The 21,511-nt window shown below is 31.4% G+C and overlaps 1 protein-coding gene across 3 annotated transcripts in view; it reads right to left on the bottom strand.

The window, feature by feature from the left end:
• Positions 1-476: 476 nt before the first annotated feature.
• The window catches only part of LOC145322442 (uncharacterized), a 29,100-nt gene continuing 8,065 nt past the window's right edge, over positions 477-21,511 (bottom strand). Inside the window, exons 4-16 of one of the 3 annotated variants that reach the window (XM_080164439.1) lie at positions 19,755-19,891; positions 18,802-18,893; positions 18,253-18,350; positions 17,783-17,864; positions 17,184-17,269; positions 13,538-13,621; positions 13,094-13,186; positions 5,588-9,858; positions 5,069-5,211; positions 4,235-4,345; positions 2,645-2,806; positions 2,278-2,485; positions 477-1,795 (exon numbers count right to left, since the gene is read on the bottom strand). In XM_080164439.1, the coding sequence (XP_080020565.1) occupies positions 1,744-1,795; positions 2,278-2,485; positions 2,645-2,806; positions 4,235-4,345; positions 5,069-5,211; positions 5,588-9,858; positions 13,094-13,186; positions 13,538-13,621; positions 17,184-17,269; positions 17,783-17,864; positions 18,253-18,350; positions 18,802-18,893; positions 19,755-19,891 (5,619 nt within the window). In that variant the 3' untranslated portion in view covers positions 477-1,743. Of the gene's footprint in view, positions 1,796-2,277; positions 2,486-2,644; positions 2,807-4,234; positions 4,346-5,068; positions 5,212-5,587; positions 9,859-13,093; positions 13,187-13,537; positions 13,622-17,183; positions 17,270-17,782; positions 17,865-18,252; positions 18,351-18,801; positions 18,894-19,404; positions 19,457-19,684; positions 19,720-19,754; positions 19,892-21,511 lie in introns of those variants that run through there. The other 2 variants (XM_080164441.1, XM_080164440.1) reach the window with 2 other exon arrangements.

Genomic DNA, 21,511 nt, shown 5'->3' with positions numbered 1-21,511 from the left:
TTGTCCTGAATTTAGCTTGCTAATATGGAACTCGCTTATTGGTCAGTTCGTTCATCCAGTATGAGATGAGTTGATGAGGTAATGGGATTGGAAGGGTGTGCTTAGCATTTTAGCCAATGGAAGTTTTCACTATATTAGAGAACATAAAAATCTGGTTTAAGATCCAAGTAATAATACACCCCTTCTTACAAGTACTACTTTCCGTTTACCGTAAAATAAAACAAGCAAATCCTATTGAAAAACTTTACAATTTTACATGTTTTTAATCTATCAAGAAATTTCGGGAAAGTTTAGAGTTGTTTTTTTAACCTAAAAAATTTATGCTTTATGGTAATACCCTCTCTCTTTCGTGGACGTAGCTCTTTAAGATTTAAAGTTTAAATTATAATTGTGGAGCTAATTGATGCTGTAATTTGGTAAGACCATATCACACCTTCTTAAGTCTGAGTTTGCTTTTTGCTTTATAGTTAAACATATTTCTATATTAATTTATTAAAAATTCTAAATATATTCTATGATATTTACAATAAATAAATGAAAATCTAAATTTAGATATTTAAAATATAATTATACAAAATAATAAGAATCTTTGAGCATGTATAAATATAGATTTATGTCAAATTTAAACATATATGTTAATTGAGCATGGAAAATTTTGCATTTTTGGCCTAGAAATTTTATAGATGTACATACTTGCATTTACTTTAAAGAATATACACATTAATAATAATTAACAAAATATAGGATCTTAACTATGACTTTTACATTAAAATTTACTTTACATTTTGGCTTTAAAAAAGTATTTTACTTTTTAGACAAAAATCTCATTTGGGTTTGTAAAAGTATCAAAAAGAAAACATTAATATGAAAAAAACATTGATAATATTTTACATTAAAATAACAACTTTTTTTAACAATAATGAAATAAAACAGAAATTTAGAAAATTAAAATATTTGTCTCTTTGTAAAAGCACTAATTTTGTGTTCTGTTTTTTGTCCCAAGTTTTTGGCAATTTTTTTGCTTGACTTATTTTAAAATGTCAAAATGTGGCTTAAATAAGGAACAGATACTTGTAATGTGAAAAATAATAATAAGATGAAAAAATAAATTATTAGAAATTTGATTCTTTCTCAGAAGAACAATTTTAGTTTATCCTGCCTTTTTTTAGCTCATTAAAAAAAATATCCAAATTAACAAAGTATTGTCCATTTCTCTGTACTTAAATACCTGTAGTGTACATTGCATGTACCTGCGCCACTTTCTTAAATGTACACTCTGTACTTTATTTTAATTTACATAGGTCAATAAAAGAATTATGTTTTGTTGTGCTTAATAAAGTTTGAGGTGGGGTATAAATTTACTTGAATTGAACGAGTAATTTAATCAAAATTTTGGAAATATAATTTTAAAATAAAAATAAGAAATAAAATATGCTTTAACTTACTACAAAAACTTACCTTTCAAAATATGAAACAAACTGTAGTATGATACTGTCCTTTTACTTTGCTAAGTGATGACTGATGTCACACCACCATAAAAATATATTTTAAACGTCAAACTTATATTTTAAACTTTTCTTTATGAAGGTATGTAGAGAAAAAAAATGAAAATGCTGTATTTTTTGTTTATTTTCTGTGTGGAATCACATACAACAAGTAAGGTATAACTTTCTACAAAATGATAGATATACCTATTAGGGAAGACCTAAAGATACGTATATGTAATTCCAGGTAATTTTTATATTATTCATATGCAATTCCAATTGGTGGCCCTTCTTGGTGTTCCGGTAACACTCTGAAATAAGTTAATCAATTACATTTTATTACTTTTATTTTTAAAGGGTTAGTTCTGTGCAAAGTATTTCAGTTGCATACTAAATGGTACCCATTTATTACACAAGACAGGAAAAAACATTCAAAATAACCTTTACAATAAAAGAAAACAACAAAACAAGTAAACGAGTATGAATTACAGAGTAGGTGCCCATTTGCCAGTGTTATACTAAAGAGAAAAAATCTAATAGCCAAACAAATATAGGAGCCCATATAAATTTTCTCGGTAGAAATCATATTTCCTTTTAAGTATTTTGCACAGACGCATGAGTTATAAAATGAAAACCAAAGGTTCAAAGAAATCAAAGCATTAAAATTAAAACATCTTACGTAGGGAACGAAAAAGTAAAATTTTCTATGAACAGATTAAAAGACGAATCGACGGGCGTACAATCTTTATTAAAGAGCAGATTCACTTTAATAAAACAGTTTTTTAAATAATACCTGTAATAGCAATAGATTTGAGAATACCCAATATTTGGTACATGTGACTTCTTCAACCCGCGGATTTTTCTCTTTTTCTCCAGCTCCCATGGGCGCAGCTTATGCTTGGCATCCTTGATAATGTCCTGCAGGGTTAGCCCCAACACAGTCGTGTGCTCTATATCCTCAAAGTCGAACAGGAAGGCTACCTGCCGTTTTAAGGCTTTACCTAACCAAATAAAGACATTAATAAACTACGACGAATTTAAATTTTTCCTGAAAACCAATGTATCATATTATTTAAGATTATTTAGATTTATGATGATCACTTGTGGCATTTTTTTTGTAAGTTTTTGTGAACAATTTGTATCAACTATTCATTTTTTACCTGTCTGTGGATCTTTTAGCAGAAAACTGAGAAACTCTTTGATTCCTTCAATAGTTTTTCCAAATACTCCAAGTTTTGACATTTGGTCCTCTAAGTCGGCTTCAAGCAGAAGTCTTTTTATCATCTCAATCATTTCATTCCTGGCTATCTCCTGCAGGTCACCTAAATTTATTTTCATATTACTAGAGTAGAAAATACTTTCTGCACTTTCATTCTTTAGATTTGTATTCTATAATTTTCACCTATTATATATGCAAATTTATTTAATTGATTATAAGGGGCTTGCTGGGCCTTAAAAGTTGTAGGCAATTTTTAAATAAATGTATAAATTATTATCTCCTTACATGAGGATCGAGGGTAGGAAAATGGAATGGATATGGGATATGGGGAATATACCAATGAAGGGCAAATTATTTTCCACTTTTTGTAACTTTTAATTATAAGAGTTTGAAAAGCTTTTATGTCTAACCTAACCTAAGAGTATTAATTGTTAAAAATAAAAAAAGTTGCAGTTTTGTTGCAGCAGTAAAAATTGTGTTTAGCATTCGTAGACTCTGCTAGAATAATTATTTAGAAATTGTGAGACAAATTTAGTATTTTTGACACTAGTCTGCCTAGCCGACACAATATTTCAATTTTAAGGAGACTTTTAGGATTAGGGAGGTATTTTATAATACCAAGGACAATTATGTTCAAAGGCAGTAAATAAAATTAAAATTTCTACTAAAATATTCTATTATATTCAGTAAGTTTATTTATTTTTTCTTTAAATTAAGACAGATAATGTAAAAAATATAGGCTTGGGGGGAGAGGGGGTTAATTATGGAGCTATTTGTGTTAAAACAGTTGCAAAGAACCTAAAAATGCCTCCTTAAAAATGTAGCCACACAGAGACAAATTTTCTTTTATAGAAAATGTGATACTTTTTAAAAGTCACTGTTTTCAATCACAGGTGTAGTTTGACAAAATCCTACGTTAAAAAAAGTACTTAAAAAATTTATTTCATAATTTTTTAAATTCTATGACAAATAGAATATAATTTAAAAGTACATTGTAATTCAATTTATGAGGGTTGAATTTCAGTTTTATTAACAGAAACTCCCAACTGCCATACATGTTAGCAGTATTTTTAGTTCTTTAGTATGACAAATGTTTACCAAGGGTAACTATGGTAAGCAGTGCCTACTATTCCTTGGGCAAAAGGAAAAAAATACCCAACAGACAACAAACCCTTTGATTGCACGACATTAATCTAGAAATATGAAATGTGTATGGTAATGAGTTGCGCTAGTTTATGGGCTAAAACATTTCCATTTATTATTACCATTAATATGCAGGAATAAGGTATACCCAACAAGCGAAATAAATCTAAATTAATATTTAGGCGGCAGATAAAAAGGTCGTCAATTTCACTAGGTGTTGACCCCCCAACAATAGCTGAAAATCATGTATAAGTTTCGTGATATTTTTAGAATTAATTTCGTTGTTGGTATAAGCTGATTAATATGACACATTGCGGTAAAGACTCGAACCTGAACTCGCCGAGGATTACCAATAATGGTCAAACTGCTGGTCAGCAATCTAAATTACCTCCTGAGGGTTTGAGACCCTCCCTCTCAATGAGGTCAGTGGCAGAGGCTAGGGCAGAAACCATCAGATAATTGAATATCATATCCGCATCAGGCTCGTACTCAATCACATCTAAATAGCAAAATAGTTATGACTGATGGTATATGTTTCTTGGTTCTAAGGTAATACTGTTTTTAAATACACAGTAATTAGTATAAAAGAGGTCTACTTTACTTAAATTAAAGTATTCTATTTTTAAAAGCGAAAATATAATCATTACCAGAATGTTCGTACGTCCATTTTAAACTTTTTTTAACAACAAGTTTTTATATATAATTATCCGATTGATCTGATTTTTGAAATACTGATTCCTAGAACAACAAAGTACAATGTTATAAGCGTATCATTTCTATAATCCAGTCCTAAAAATGTAAGTATGTCCTTAAACATTACCTGTATTATTTTAGTTTTTCAACAAATTTACGTACAGTTTTTTCGACTTTTAAACATTTATTTTCTAATTATTTAGTTCTGACACTCAACAATTGTTAATGTTCGTTTGTCCTTCAGATCCAGAGCTTCGCTTTTATGGATGTTGTCATTCTTGTTATTATTTGTTTGTACCATTAATCCCAAGTTTAAAAGATTAAATTAAGTTTAAATAAAACAGGATATTTAAGATCATTTTGAACTTACTAAAGCATTTGAAAGAATAATAGAATTATCAGAAGAAAAAAACTAATTTTTACACACCTTTATATATTTCTTTTCTTGAATTTTTATCTTGTTTAATTAATCATTTGATAAAATAAAATTAGGTTTAGAGTATCAGCTCTAAAGAAACAAGAAAGTTACCTTGCAAAGCTTCATCTAGAACATCAACAAGAGCAAGTTTAACATCTGTTCTAGAAGTTGAGTCAGCGCAAAGCTTCTCTGCAAGTGTACTACAGGTACTGGAGATGTCTTCTGCACTGGGTATACTGTTCAAGAAGGTATTCCTATACAAAAATATTTCATCAATTATAAATTATTTATTTCAAGACTAGATTTAAATTAAAAACAAAATGAATGTTTGTAATTAAATTACAGATTAGATTAAATTTACAAGGATAAATAGCTTTTCAATAGCGTAATATTCTGGCAATACAGAATATAACCGCTATTTTAACATAACCAAACATTACTCTGCATTCAAAATATTTTCTTCAGACTGCAATTAAACTAGAAAACTTATTTTTCTCTTTTCAAAATGAAGGTGGTGGGGTGATGTTAGTTTCATTACGCGCTAGGCAATTTGATGCTAAATGTTTCAGTGTTCTTTTATTTTGAAATTTAATCAAATATTTTATTCTAAATTAAAACTCATAATGTTACCTGAGTGCATTTGTGACAGAGTTCATTTCTTGTTCCATGGCAGCTTTAAGGGCATTCAGCTTCTCAAATGGATTATCCCCACTAGCCATTGCTTCTTTGATACTACTTATAAAGTCTTCGGATATGCCACCAGTTTTGTTCATAATCATTTGCATCATCTCCTCAATTTCTTCCTTTGATGCTCCGGCAGCGGCCATGGCTGCAGATACTTCCATTGCCTGCAGAATGGAGGTGTCTAAAACGTTGTGTAAAGCTCCTTTCATGGCTTCTAGCAGGGCAGGGTCAGTTGTTACTCCAGGGGCTTTCTTTTTTAATGTTGCTTCCATTAATCTAAGTGCTTCAGGGTTAACTTTGCGTAACATTCTTTGAGCAGAACTGCTGGCTCCAAGAATCTTTTCAAATTTCAGAGTTCTAATAATATCCTGGCCACTTAAACCTCTTGATAAAGCTCCTTTTAGTTCAATTTCCATAAGTGTTATTACGTGTTCTAAACTAAGTCCAGATTCAATAAGAGTTCTGTGCATACAAGCTGCTATACAGTCTGATGATGCACCAGCCTCAGCCATGGCGTTCTGTAACAATATTGCTTTACCAAGATCTTCAGGTGATATTCCAGAAGCTGACAAAATCTTCTGCATCAAAATTGCTTTTTGTAATAAGTTACCATCAAGAGCACCCTCGCCTAGTAAATTCTCTAGTTTATCACCAATAGCTGATAATCCAGCATTTAATGATTTTTGCAAAGATAGCATTTTTTCAATTTCATCCTTAGAGCAGCCCTTCTTTGACATCAGATTTGATATTAGTTTAGAAAGTTCTTCTTCTGTTAGATCAGAGGCTTTGTTGAATATGTCAGCAATTTCATCAGGTGAAATACCAGCAGCCACTAAGGCTTTCTGGAACATAACTGCTTGTGCCATAACTTCTGGTGTTATTCCTGAAGCTGCTAACGCCTTTTGAACCAGCAATGCTTTAGCCATGTCCTCCTTGGTAAGTCCAGCAACTCTCATGGCATTATCAAACACATCTTTTATTTTGGTTTCATCAACAGTACTGCTGGACTTTACACCTTTTTGATAACTCTGTAGTCCTGATATTTCAGCTTCACCTATATTCAAAACACCTGACAAAGATACTTCTGACAATAATTGTTTTAATTTATCTGTAAATTGTTTTCTTCTGGGTTTTAATGTTTCATTAATTGTTCTTGCAAGAGATTCTGCATTGACACCATTCTGTAGGATTGCATTTTGAATTCTAAGTGCTTTAGCCAAATCTTCTGTGGTACAATCTGAGCCATTCAGGGCCTTTTGGAATAAGAGCATTTTACACAGGGATTCTGGTTTGATATTTTCAAGATCCAGAGCCTTTTTTAAAGCTTCAAACAGTTCAGATTGAGTTATACCTTTCCTAAGTTCATCTTTTAATAGTTTAAGTCCTGGGTGTTTATCAAAATTAGTTGAAGTTTTGATAGCTTCATATAATAAACTGCAATTTTTAATATCTTCCCCCTTTGCTTTAGACTGGTCAAGAGCTGCAACAAGCAAATCTGCAATTTCTTTGTTGTTAACTTTTGATTGGGACAAAAGATCCGACAAGATTGCAGCCACCTTGCCTGATGACAATCCACTTTCAAGTAGTAAATTCTGCATAGTCACAAGTGTCCCAATTTCTTTTAAACTTAATCCAGATGCTGTGATTAACTTTTGCAAAAGTAGAGATTTCTCTAGGCTTTCTGTGCTTAATCCATTTCTTTGCAATAATTCTTGTAGGTCATTTGATAAGCTCTCTGGGGCAATACTATTTCTTTTCATTTTATTTGCTAGGTCAATGGCAGATTGTTCTGGTGAGCAAATGTCTGCCTCAATTGCTTTTCTCATTAACATTATTTTAGATATTAATTCGGCAGGTATTTTGGTTCCTTGGAATGCATCAATGACGTCAACAATATTAACAACGTCAGCAGCATTCAGTTTTCTCTCAATTGTATCCTTAACCTTTGCAACAAGACTTTCCAGGTCAACTTGTTTATTTCCCAGAGCCATTTCCATCATCATTGAAATATCTTGAGGTGTAGCGCCAGCATCAAACATGGTTTTCTGAATTACAAACATTTTAGCAATGTCCTCAGGGGGAATTCCAAGAATTGTTATGATTTTTTGAAGTAAAGCAGCTTTAGCAATTGATTCTGACTTTGCACAATTTTCTAATAATAACTTTTGAATGTCACCAGACATGTCAGATTTCTTAGAATTTTTATTATTTGATGATTTTGTTACAACTTCTTTAATGTTATTAACAGATGTACCATTTGTGTCAAGAGCTTTTTCAAAACTGACTGCTTTAAGCACATCATCAACATTCATGTCATCTGTTAAAAGCCTGTTAAGAATGACAGCAAGAATATCCTTTTCCTTAAAATCTTGTCCCAATTCTGCAATAATATCTTCAAGAACTTTAGCTATATTTTCAGGGTTGTTACCATACCCATTGAGCCAAGCTTTCTGTAAGAGAATAGCCTTAGCAATATCCTCAGGGTCAGCTCCACATGCAGCAAGAGCTTTCTGAAACATCAGTGCTTTTCCAACATTTCCAATTTCTAAACCGCAATTTTTCAATATATCTTCAACACTCTTGTGGTTGATATCCCTACCACTTCTTAGATCTTGTAATAACCGCTTTGCAATCTCTTCTGGGTGAACACCTATGGCATTCATCAAGTTTTGAGCAACAATTGTATTGGCAATATCTTCAGCGGAAGCACCTGACTCAATCATAGCTTCAATAACATGCTTCTGTATCTCCTCCTCACTCATACCTGAATTAGCCATTGCAGCCTGCATTGTTTTAGCAATAAATTCAGCTGATGCTCCTGATGCAGCCATTGCTTTCAACATATGAGAAGCCATCTCCTCATCAGAAACTCCACTTGCTGATAGGGCTTCTTGCATAGCTCTTGCAATATCTTCTCCAGAAGCACCTGCCTCTGCCATTGCCTTGGCCATAGTTTTTGTAAGTTCAGCAAGCAGTTCAGGGTTATCCACCTGACCAGCTGCACTGATTGCATCCTTCATAGCCTTTTGAATCTCCTCAGGTGAGGCACCAGCTTCAGCCATTGCTCTGGCAACTGTTTGTGCAATTTCAAGAAAATCTTCTGCTGTTGTATCAGCTCCTAGACTAGCAGCTAAAGCTTCTTGCATTGTTCTAGCAATATCTTCAGCAGATGCGCCAGCACTTGCCAAGGCACATGCCATTGATCTGGCGATATCAGCTGCACATGCAGGATTAGCTGCCATCGCCTTGCTGAATGTCTCCTTCAATGCTGCTGCAATTTCATCTGCAGAAGCACCAGATGCTGCCATAGCCTCTGCCATAGCTTTAGCAATATCTTCTTGTGAGGCACCTGCTTTAGTCATGGCCTGCTGCATTGTTCTTGCAATTTCTTGTGGTGTTGCACCTGTTGCTTGCAAAGCTTTAACCATTGCCTTTGCTATACTCTCCTGGCTCTGGCCACTAGCTGCAAGGGATTGCATCAGAGTTTCAGCAACATTATCAACAGATCCTCTTCTCTGCTTCATGGCTTTTCTCATAAGATTAATAGCTTCTTTTGGAATTTCACCATGCTCAAGTGCATCTTTAAGAATCATGATAAGGTCAATGTCACTTGGGTCCAATTTTTTACTAAGAGCCTCAGTTAATTTATCTTTTAGTTCTTTTAATTTATCTTCATCCGTTGAAACTAGTGATATTGCCAGTGACATAGCACTTGCAACATCATTCATTGTCATACCACCTTCAACCATGGCCTTCTGTAGCAGCAAAGCTGTGGCCATTTTTTCAGCACAGTCACCACCGGAAGCAAGAGCTTTCTGGAATACAAGTGATCCAGAGATAGATTCAGGAGACAATGTACCATTCTCAATCATGCTTTTGATCACTTCCTCAAGTTTTTCAACAGAGTCTGCGTCACAATCTTCTAGCATTTTCTGTAGTTCTTTTAAACCTCTGACTTTGCCGGTTTCGACAGCTTTCTGCATTGCCAGTGCCTTGGCCAATTCATCAGTTGAAATAGAATCATTTCTCAGCGCATTGACAATATCATTCTTGAAGTTGGCAGCCTCTCCACTTGTTTCAAGAATATGGTTGAATACCTCAGCAATGACATCTGAAGGAACACCTTTCTTCTTGAGAGTAGTTTGTATTAGCAGAGCTTTGGCAATATCTTCAGGAGCTGCTCCAGCAGCTGCCATTACCTTCTCCACATACAAAGCCTAAAATTTAAAATAAATATAGTTGTATCTTTATACCACCATTTTATGAAATCAAACCCAATCCAATCTCAACTTTTGTTTAATATAAGAAATGAATAAGTAGTTTTAAAATCTTTAAGCTACAAGATATTTCATTTTTTTATGTACATGGAGGGAGGGGAGTACCATTTACCAAAGACAGAATTTCACATATCAAATTAGGAGGAAAAATTACTTATCAGTTATTGTCCTATCTGTCTTAATTAAAGGCACCAAAACTGCATCTAAATCTAATTTTATTATTAGAAAAAAACCTAGAGTTTAATTTCTTGATTTTGTGTCAGAGAAGCAACGGGAAGTTACAGGAAAAATAGAAAATTTACCGCAAATGTGTTTTTATATGTGCAAAAATTTGTATAGTCGTTAGTCCTTCACTTAATCTTATTAGACATGCGCTTTTTAACAAGCATTTAGTGCAATTAGAATGAGAAAGGGGGGTAATTCATATAATTAGCAAGCTGCTTCGCCCATAGATTCTTATTCAAATATTATCTAACCTACCCACTTATTAGAAGGTCTAAATATAAAAAAAAACCAAGAAATTAACTGAATCAGTATAAAAGGCAGAGTATATTGTAAAGATGCCAATAGAAAATTTTAAAAAAATCATAAGAATTAACAGAACTTTACTATTCATTTTGCAGATTTTTTCAATATGAATTAGGCTACATATTTCAACTGTCTTTAGAATACTAAGATTGAAATAAAGAGCTTAGTGTTGTAAAATTTAGAATAAATGACCTTCTAATGACTTTACGTCCTTTAAACAATGCCTATGTTAAATATATTTGCATTATTCACAAACTTCTCAGGACTCTAGGAATAGGACAATGGACTGGACAGTAAATCTAATCTTTCCCTGCATTATTAGTTTCAATTCTTACTTTGGTGATTGTAACTTTTTTAAAAAGTTTAGATTAATTTTAATTATTTTAGATAACTATAGAGAATAAAAAAATGACAGATTAAGATGTCATATAAAACTAAATCCCATCATATTAATTGTTGTTATTTTATACTCTCAAATGTGTTATAGTTAACAATTTGTAGACCAGAAGTGCTTTTATTATCCACTTAATGAATTTTTAGTAGTTTAAACTGAAAATTGGGTAATAAGATGAATATTTTTATAAATAATTTTAATGGCAAAAATCTTTAAATAACGTTGTTTGAAAGTAAAGTCATTGATTTTTTTTTAAATTTTTAAATTCTTATCTGATCAATTAAACTTTTTGGAATAGTAAATAAAGCATATTAATTCAATATTCAACAATAAAACGTATTTTAAACTTTAGCAAAGCATTTTTACTTTATATTTTATGACTAATATGTAAAAGAATTTAAAAGAGTATTTGGTTTATTCTTATATTCTATCAAAATCTTTCTTATTTTTGAATTATGAAAAAGCCAGGTATTAAAAGTGCAGATTGCAAAGGAGGAGGAAAAAAGTAATCATTTACTGGGTAATTAATCTTGCACACAGCTTTTTAATTGTCTAGTTTACAACACAAACAAGGTAGCAGACAATTCTAAAAATGTGTAAGCACATTTACATGGAAAATGAGATAAATGGATAGTTTTTAAGCTTGATTTTTTTGCTCCAAAACTTCATATTAAAGCAGCTGGAAATTGGGATAGTTTTCAAAGCTTTGTTCTCTAAATTTTTCACTAAAATAGCTAAAAGAACTAAGATAAGTTTTAAAAATTTATTGTTTTTTAAAAGTTTAACTAAGGAAGTTGTGCTCCTGGATACATTAGCTTTCAATTTCTCTACAAGAAAACTTTGAGTTTAGAATCGCAGTCTCATAAAATTAAATTCAATCTCTTCTTCTTCTTTCAATATATTTGATTCCAACAATTTTTAAAACATAGAGTGCAAGAATTTCAAATTGTTACCACCTCAATAATTCTAATAAAAAGGTTTTTTAAGACTAAACTTTATCTTACCCCATGATTAATGAGAATTTAAGTCAAAACTTACTATCCCTCCATTTATTTTTGCTATTCTTATTATTGTAATAAACATTTTAGCCGTAGAATAAGTTTTAATCCAACTGAAATAAATCAGAATAATATCAATAATGTTTGATATTTCCTTTTTGAAACGAATATTCTTACCTACATCTGAATTTGTTTTGAAAAATGTGAAAGGAAGAGAAATATTTGGGCAAGTATTTGCTTGCTATGCGCGGTAAGTGCCACGCTATGCGCACCAAACAACAAGGATTTATAGAAAGAGGTTACTATTATTGATATGCTCACAATTTCCAATATAGTTTTATAACTATTCCATCAAATAATTACAGCTAAAATACTTCATATTGCTTACTTTAGTCAATCTATTTATTTGAAATTCTTTACAAATTATGTTGGTAAGTTACTTGGTTTTAAAAAATGGTAACAATTTGCAATAGATTAGCCATAATCTCTGAAAAATATGCTGTCTTATCCAGGTACAGGTAAAAGTATTTTTAAGGCTTTGAAAATGCTTTTAAAGTTTTAAAAGTATAATTGGCTAAAACTACAACAAAAATTCACAAAAATTAAATAGCTACCCTCAATAATAAACCTTGATTTACATACAGTGGTATATGAGAACTCAAAATACTTGCAGTACAAAATATCAAGTTTTAAAACCCGAAACTTCTTTACAATTAATTTTGTCCGCTCATCATGTATCCAAAAAAATCATATATTTTATATTATCATTTATGATTTGAAGGCAAAATAAAAATTATGCTGTTCTTAATTTACCCTATTGTTTTTATTACTAATATAAAACTGAATTATTTTAATTAATTTAAAGTTTCCATTTTCGTTGTTATACATTTTGTAATATAAGGTAAAAATCATATAGCCCAAACATGTAGAGATTAAATATAGGTCAAACTATCAACTAAATATGTACTTTTTTCTACATTTTTCTCTAAAGGAATTTCAGATTTTTCATTCATTCGTTTAATCTCATAGAAACTTAATATTTTTTGTTCCCTATATTAGTAAATGATAATGGAAAACTTTTATTGATAATTTAAATTTTTTTTAAAGCAAAGTAGAAAAAGTCCTTATCCAGAAGGAAAACGATTAAATTAAAACAAAAAATAGTTGGTTGTCCTGTAAGGCATTAACTTTATGCCTTCTAAAAAGGAGAAAGGTTACTTGTCCCCTCACTCCCTGTGGCAGGTAAAAATCATACCTGGGCAAGGTCTTCTGGTGAAAGGTTGGCAACATTCAAAGCATTTCTCAGGGTTTTATTGATGAAAGCTGGAGAATTGTCACCAGCCATTGCCTTAATAATAAATAGATATCCAAGCTAAAAATCATGTACAATATCAAATATTGTTATACCTAGTTTCTCATAAGTGCATTTACTAAATAAATCTGTATCAATGATCATACATATTCTTGGAGAAGCATTGGAAAGTGTCATGTGTGACGACATAAAAATATGTCTAAATTCATCTTTTTAGACGTATTTCAATGACGTCACACATGACACTTTCCAACGCTTCATTATTGGATTTTTACTTGTGTTCTTAAAAAATTTTAAGTCAGGCACAAACGCTGGTTGAATGGACTGGACATGTCTTTGTGATATAGAATCGATTTGCTACTGTACTTTGATTGAAAAAATGTTTACCTTTTGAAGCAAGAGAGTTTTAGCAAGAATTTCTTCATCACTCAGTCCACTAGCAGCTAATTCTCTTTGCATAGCCTCCAAAATCTAAATATGATTATATCTAATTATACAATAATCTTATAAAAGAAAGAAGGGTTAATCAATTCAGATTTAAACCTCCGTTACGTACCCATATCCCCCAATGCATATATTATCAAAAATGGTATTAATCCTACTTTAAGCAATACAAGAAGGAACCTCATATGGAATGTTATTTATGTTTCTTTGACTATAGTTTTGATTGATAAGACAATGGAAGATACCCAATGATGATATATACAACTACCCTTTCTGTAGATTTAAATATTTAGTAGAAACGTTTGGACACTAAAGGTGTGTATAAGCCACATAAGATTTAATGGTACCAGCAGTTTTCAGGCTTCTGTTTGTATATAACGTTGGGTACCAGTGTGATAAATATAATATAGATACACCTAACTTCTTCATAATATAGTTTGTTTTCGTTTTCTAATAGATTAATGATTTTTAGAAGTGAGAACATTTGTAGCTGAGTGTGTCAAAATCAAAGATAATCAATTCCCAAACATTTTGTTATCTGAATTCCTGAAGCATTTTTGTTTTGTCGTCTGCAGCCGACATTTTGTCTGTTAAGTCCTATTTTCTCATTTCACAGGAGTAAGGGACTACTAGTTCGCTTTTATGAATTTAAATCATAAAAAAGGTATTAATTTATTTTGTGAAATAATCATATCAAAAGAAAAATCTATGTTAAAACACAACTTTGAGTAGAGATTTAACACTGGTGCCTTTAAAAAGTATGAATTCAGCCTGCATTGTTTGATTTTATGGTGGTTTTCCGCAAAGTGCCTTGTCGAGCACACAAACCCAAACTCCTTAATTTAAAATAAGGGTGCTGAACAGCAGTCTTTTGTTTGTTTGTTTATTATTTTTGGTAAGGTTTAGGTTGTGTAATTGGTAGCTCTAGAGGGTTAGGCGTATAACCCCCCCCCCCACCCCTTATTTTCATTCTTTAAAAATAGGGGAGGGGCTGGGGAGTCAGTGTTTAATTTGAGGGAAATCACTGATTTTATAAGAAAACATTTTCTTTCAAATATATACCTAGTCCCTGTTTTTAGTCTCTTCATTTCACAAGTTAAGAAGTCATTAGATTAATTCCTCAAATAATCCGACACTTTTTATTTTCATACTCAGACGTGTTCAAAAAAGCAAACTAACCTATATGTATATAAAAAGTATGATGCCTTTTAATACATTTAAAGAAAAATATCTCAAAAACTGCTGGGCTGATTTAATTCTGCGTTTAAGTTATGAATATTGGCTGGTCTTTTTATATTTTTTTACTTTTATTTTTATCAAATTCTAATATTAACAAAAAGTAGAACTAATAAAGTTTCCCAAATTAGACAATTTTCCCCATTTTGTTGCAAAGTGCCAAAAAATGCTTAAAATTGCATTCTCCTAATGCATGGAAAAAATTTTAATGCACCGTTCAGACATTGATATACACTGAAAAAATTGATGACAACATCCATAGGTAACATAGCTTAAAAATTAATGGCAAAAGGGAGAAATAATATTCTCCAATAAATTGTAATTTAAGGTAAGGTATCATATTTTCAAGTTAGGACATGAGATGCTTTTCTTATGGAGCACTGAACCCCCCCACCCTTAAGATTGAGGATAGGGGGGCGATAGTTACCCACATTAACCAAAATAACCTAAAGTAATACATACATATACGAAAACTACAGAAAGCATTTTTAATGAATTGTAGAGTTACTGCACTCCAACAAAAAAAAGTGGAATGGACCTTGAGAAAAAAATGTTAAACCCATGTTTCAAGAATTAGGTCAGACTGCAGATTCTACAGATGTTACAGCTATTCTCAATGATAAATTTAGTAAAGGCAGGAAAATAACAGCACTTTATACGGCCTAACACATTAATACTGCAGACTCTAAATGATACATCTACTATCAAGGATTATTTTAATAAGGGATGGAAATAATAATGTTGTACACAGCCATAATACAATAATACTGATGATTCTAAAAGTTACAGCTACATATAGTTTAACACAGGTTGGAAAATAATCATGCTGTATACAGTCTTACAAAAGGACCTCAGATATTAATCATAAGCTAAAGCCAAATATTTGTTTAATAAAGACTGCAAAAAAAACAATGTAGTATAGGGCCATTACACATTAATACTGCAGATTCTAAATATTACAGCTATAGTCAAGGATTAGTTTAGCAAAGGCTGTAAAAAAAACCAGGCTGTATGCAGCACTAACGCAGATTCTAAATGTTTCAACAAAGCATATATAGTCAACTATTAGTTTGTAGTCACGTTAATTCTTTGAACTATAGGACAGGAAATTTACAACTCATCTTTAAAAAAAGTAAGATAAAAAAATATTTCGAACATATTCTAGAAGAAGAGACAAAAAATTCTTAATTCTCTATTTTTCAGCCTGACATTTAGTAAACATGAAATTTGAATCTTTAGTATATTCCGTAGAAATTAATATGTACTATTATTACTTTTCTATGTATAAATTGGCAAGAACATGTAGGCCCTTGTCCCCCCCCCCCCAAAAAAAAAAAAACTCTCTATAATTTTGTGCAACTAAAACATCTTTTACATTACAAAAATTCTACGACCTTTGAACTACAATTAGGGGTTTTTAGCCCAAATCAAAAAGGGACTAATTCAAACTCTTACTTTAGTAAATTTTTCATATTTTATAGACATTATTATTTTGTAATGGACACCCTGTAGATACAAACTAGACACTGTCTATAGTAACAACATGAGTTGTCTTAATTAAATATTTTTTACATTTTAATTGTCTGAAGCAAATCATTTGTCTCTAACAATTATCTTGAGGAAAAATAAAACAAATTGAGCCCAATTCTATTCTCATTTTTAAATTCTTTTTCCAAAAAAAAAGATTGTTTATCTGTAACAAGGTAAAGTAATAATAAAAAATTAAAAAATAATTTGATATCTGAAAAAAAAAATTTCAATAGAAAACTTTAATAAGAACAAAACCTTTTCAAAACTATGCTTTTGGACATTTTGTGCAAAAAAATGCCCAAAATACATTTTCCAATTTGGAAAAAATGCAAATATTTTTTTCTGCATTTTTTTCACAGAATAATTTTGCATTTGTCATATCACACCTATTTAATTTTACTCACCTAGCATACACAAAAAATGATCAGGAAACATAATATGCAAATTTTATTGCTTTAAAATTTGGCCACCTTATTATTTACTTTAACAAAAAAAAATGGGATGTCTATTTGTACGTCTATATGATTCTTATGTCAATATAAATATTTTAGATGAAGATTATATTTTTTAAATATAAAGAGGGTCATCAGTTGGGTGTTGGGTTGTAGTCAAAGGCTTTTGTTAAGTCAAAATTGTTTTTTTTTTATTTTGGACCATTTCATATATTTACAGTATATTACAAATAAGGACACCCTGACTTAATAAGAGCATTTGACTACAACCCAGCTTATTCTTTACAACATTGCGCGAAATAATGACCCTCTTTGTACTTTAACTATACTAATTATTGGTAGGTATTATCAATAAATTAAAGAATATTTACCTCTTGTGTGCTTGCTCCAGCGGCTACCAGAGCAGTTGTAGCCATTAAAGCAGACATCATCGCTGGATCTATTTCATCTCCAAGCCCTAAATTAATATAAATGACAACATACATAAACGTCTAAAAAGCTGTCGGACTGTCACTTAAATCTGCTTTCTAATAATGCAAACTATGACAGGAAAAGTCAGAGTCTAGCTTTTATAGCAGCTGAGTAAATTTCATTATTCCCGTAGCGTTACGGGCGGACAACGACAAAAACATATTGTCATAAACTTAGATTAAATAAACATATCTACATGTCTTTGACTCAATCTATAACAAGTAAAGAAAAGTAGCAGTCAAAAAAAGCAAAACTCAACCCATTCAAAAACCTTAGAATAATTCTTTCTTAAAATGTTCTATCAAGGAGGTTTTGATTATAGTTAACTCTTAACAGTCGGGCCCCTTGATGCATCTTAATCGGTCGGGGGAGCTAGAGGGCTAAATTTTTTTATGCAAGACCACTGTTTGATAATGAATTTCCGACCTTTTATAAGTCAAAGTCAACGCCCCCCCCCCCCCCATCCAACCGTTAAGGGTTAAGAATGCTAAAGGATTACCTGACATCATTTTCTCAATTATTTTGTTGGCAATTTCTGGATCACCACCAGAGGCCGCTGCTGCGATCAAAGCTGCGGCTGCCTAAATACAAAAAGTAAATCATGCTAATGTGCCGATATTTCTAAAAATGTAATAAGAAATTCAGAGAGAAAAAGAAAAAAAATTGTGTTGATTACAACATCCATAAAAGCTAAGCTCTGAAATCAAACGGTAGAACAAATATTTGTATAGTGCCAAAAATTAAGCTGAATATTAATCAAAGCATATAGACAAAATTTTATATAACCTTGTTGCAAAAATGTTTAATACAGGATTCTGTTTAATTACATGCTCACATTTTTAGAACTTGATTATAGATTTGTTTCGCTTAAACTATTGTACCTGGTTGTCTTATTAATCACTGTTAAAAAATTAGATGAATAGGATAATTATATCATAGACGGACCAACAGACTGACGGACAGTCATACCTTGGAATCAATCTTGCCACCAGAACCTGTAACAGCAGCAATAAATCTTTTCTTATCCTCATCGCTCATCTTGTTAAACTTTAAACTTCCATCAGGACCTAGAATATTTTTTGAAAATTAATCCTTACATTAGTTTAAAATCGCCCTCTAACATCTTTCTAACGGTTAGGTTTTTATTGGCCTTAGTAATGTTTTCTCCTTCTAGTCTCAAGAGAGCACCTATGAAAAACGTTAGATACTTCGCCCTGAAATTAATAAAAATGGAATAGATGCCAGGACCTAAATGGATAAGACAATGGTTGATAAATTGAAGTATATCCCCAATGTTTATTCACAAAATTACCCCTTCTTACAATTTGTGGTTAAAACGCTTAGACACTCAACTTTATTAACCAACTAATCAAAATCCATTAAAAGTCCCCAAAGTTGTTAAACATTGGGGTCTGGTGTAATAAACAGCCCATTGTCCCCTTCTTCTTTGGAATACATGTGCAATGCATTATAGTTTATTTTTTTCTCAATAAGGGATGCCAACTTCTAATTATTTACCTTGGCCAAAAAGATTTTCAAGACCAGGGATGCCAGATTGTAACAGTTTCTGAAGTGCATTGTATGCTCCACCAACACCGTTCTTTCCACCACTAAAAGAGGAATATCATGTTATATGTTTCAAGGGTAAAATAATAAGGATGACAACATCCCTAAAAGCAAAGCTCTGAAACGGTAGGACATACGAACATTAACAACTGTAGAGTGTAAGAACTGAATTAGCATAATATAAAGCATAAGTCTAAACGAAATTATAAGTTAATTTGTTACAAAACTTTTTATGTTTTGTTACAAAATACAGGATACTGTTTAAGGACATACTTACATTTTTAAGACTTCATTATAGAAATGCTTCTCTTACAACATTACAAATTTTGTTAATAGGAATCAGTATTCCAAAAATCAGATGAATAGGATAACACACCATTAGACATACCCAATATTAATATTATCATAAATTAGCATAGATTCCAACATCTTAAACATAGGACCATCTTTAAACATATCCAATAAAAATATTATCATACCTTAGCATAGATTCCAAGTCCAACATCTTGAACATAGGTCAATCATTAGACATATCCAATATAAATATTATCATACCTTAGCATAGATTCCAACATCTTGAACATAGGTCCATCATTTGACATATCCAATATAAATATTATCATACCTTAGCATAGATTCCAACATCTTGAACATAGGACCATCATAGAAAATATCCAATATAAAAATTATCATACCCTAACATAGATTACAACATCTTGAACATAGGACCATCATAGGACATATCCAATATAAATATTATCATACCTTAGCATAGATTCCAACATCTTGAACATAGGTTCATCATTTGACATATCCAATATAAATATTATCATACCTTAACATAGATTCCAACATCTTGAACATAGGTCCATCATTTGACATATCCAATATAAATATTATCATACCTTAACATAGATTCCAACATCTTGAACATAGGACCATCATTGGACATATCCAGTACAAGTTTAATTTTCTGTTGTTTATCATATTTAGTTGAGGGACCATCGTTTGTGCTGTCTATATTCATTACACGCCTTTTCCCCTAAAAAGAAAAATTTTAGTGCTAATATGTATTCTTAAGAGAAAATGGTTGATAAATTGATGTATATCCCCATTAATGATACACAAAATTACTTTTAGATTGCATTTAGAGGTTTAAACGTTTGTGCACTCAACTTAATGAACCATCCAATCAGAATTCCCTCAGAATCAGAATGTTATCATAAAACTATTGGTACTAGTGTAATAAACAGTCCATTGTCCCGTCCCTCCCTGACATTTAATAGTACAATGCATATTTTAGGAAACTTTCAAGTGCCTAAAAGCACTGCAACAAATCTTAATTTTAATCCAGTAAGTTTGATATCTTTTAGATAGATTTTCTAAACATTTTGTTGAATGTACTGAGTTTTATACCAAATCCTGGAATAAGGAAGCTTCTTATTAGAAATGTTTGGTTTCATCACAATTATATCTCTTTTTTCGAGTAAAGGTTTGAACCCCCTACAAATTCTATATTCATATATACTTTTTATAATGTATGTCTCTTGCTTAGGTATTTTAATTGATGCACAATGTAATGTTATGCATTCTTATTAGAGAAAGTTTTATAAATATTTCTATTTAAAGTGTCATTTAGTTATTTTGGAGGAAAAATCGTTGTTTTGGAGTACTAAAAGCCTCTCCCCCCCCCCCCCTTATTTTTTATAAAACCCTGCAGGGCCTTCCTAAACTTTACTTAACCTAAATCTTTAAAATTTAAAAATCACTTTTAGAGACTTTGAAAGAAAAAAAATTCATTAAATTATTTTGGACCTAAAAATGAACATACAGTAAGAAAATTATTTTGTAATAGCTGCGCTAAAATGGAGGTACTTCTTGGATATTAGTCTTGAAAATGACAGAATTGAGACAAATATGTGAACTAATAAATATTTGACCTAATATTTTGATAAAGTCCAAGTGAAAGAAAACTGTAAAATACGTCACTCCACTCCAACGTAAATTCAGAAGGCATATTTTTACTTTCCCAATGAATTGAAAATATGGTTTAGTTTTTTCTGTGCCTAACCCTGCAGAACACCCTAACCCTACAAGACTTGCCCAATATAACCCAACCTAGTCTGCCCTGAAGTAATAAACAAACAAAACATAAACTCCCACCCTCTTATTTACAATATTGGGGGGGGGGGGGGCTGGGTGACAGTGCACAACAAGCAATTTAAAGGAATAAGCTGCATATTTAAAGTTTAAGAGGAACATAGATATTTATTTGAAATATATTTGCTAGACTTGTTAGGCCAATGGAGAAAGGGTAATTTTTTCTCACAATTTTTGAGTGTGTGTACATAAACTTATCATCCATTGTATTATCACTGTGGGATATTTAAAGTACCTAACCAGTAAAAAAATATTTATATGTATGATTATATGAGTATATTAATATGTAAAATTTGTAAACCTACATGACAGTTAGAAAAAATTTTAAAAAGCACTTTTACATTTATTTCTGTATCAAAACAAGATTTTTTATTTAAAGCTTAAATTTAAATTTAAATGTATTGAGATCGACTCTCCACTCCCCCCAACCTCCAGTGCATCTAAAGGCCTCTAGGTAGCCGCTATTAACCCTTTACAGTCGGGCCCCTTGCCGCACCTTAAT

Source organism: Acartia tonsa, chromosome 6, assembly GCF_053477335.1.
Source record: "Acartia tonsa isolate MP-2025a chromosome 6, ASM5347733v1, whole genome shotgun sequence".
NCBI classification, from domain to species: domain Eukaryota; kingdom Metazoa; phylum Arthropoda; class Copepoda; order Calanoida; family Acartiidae; genus Acartia; species Acartia tonsa.
This window is presented reverse-complemented; position numbering and strand designations above follow the sequence as displayed.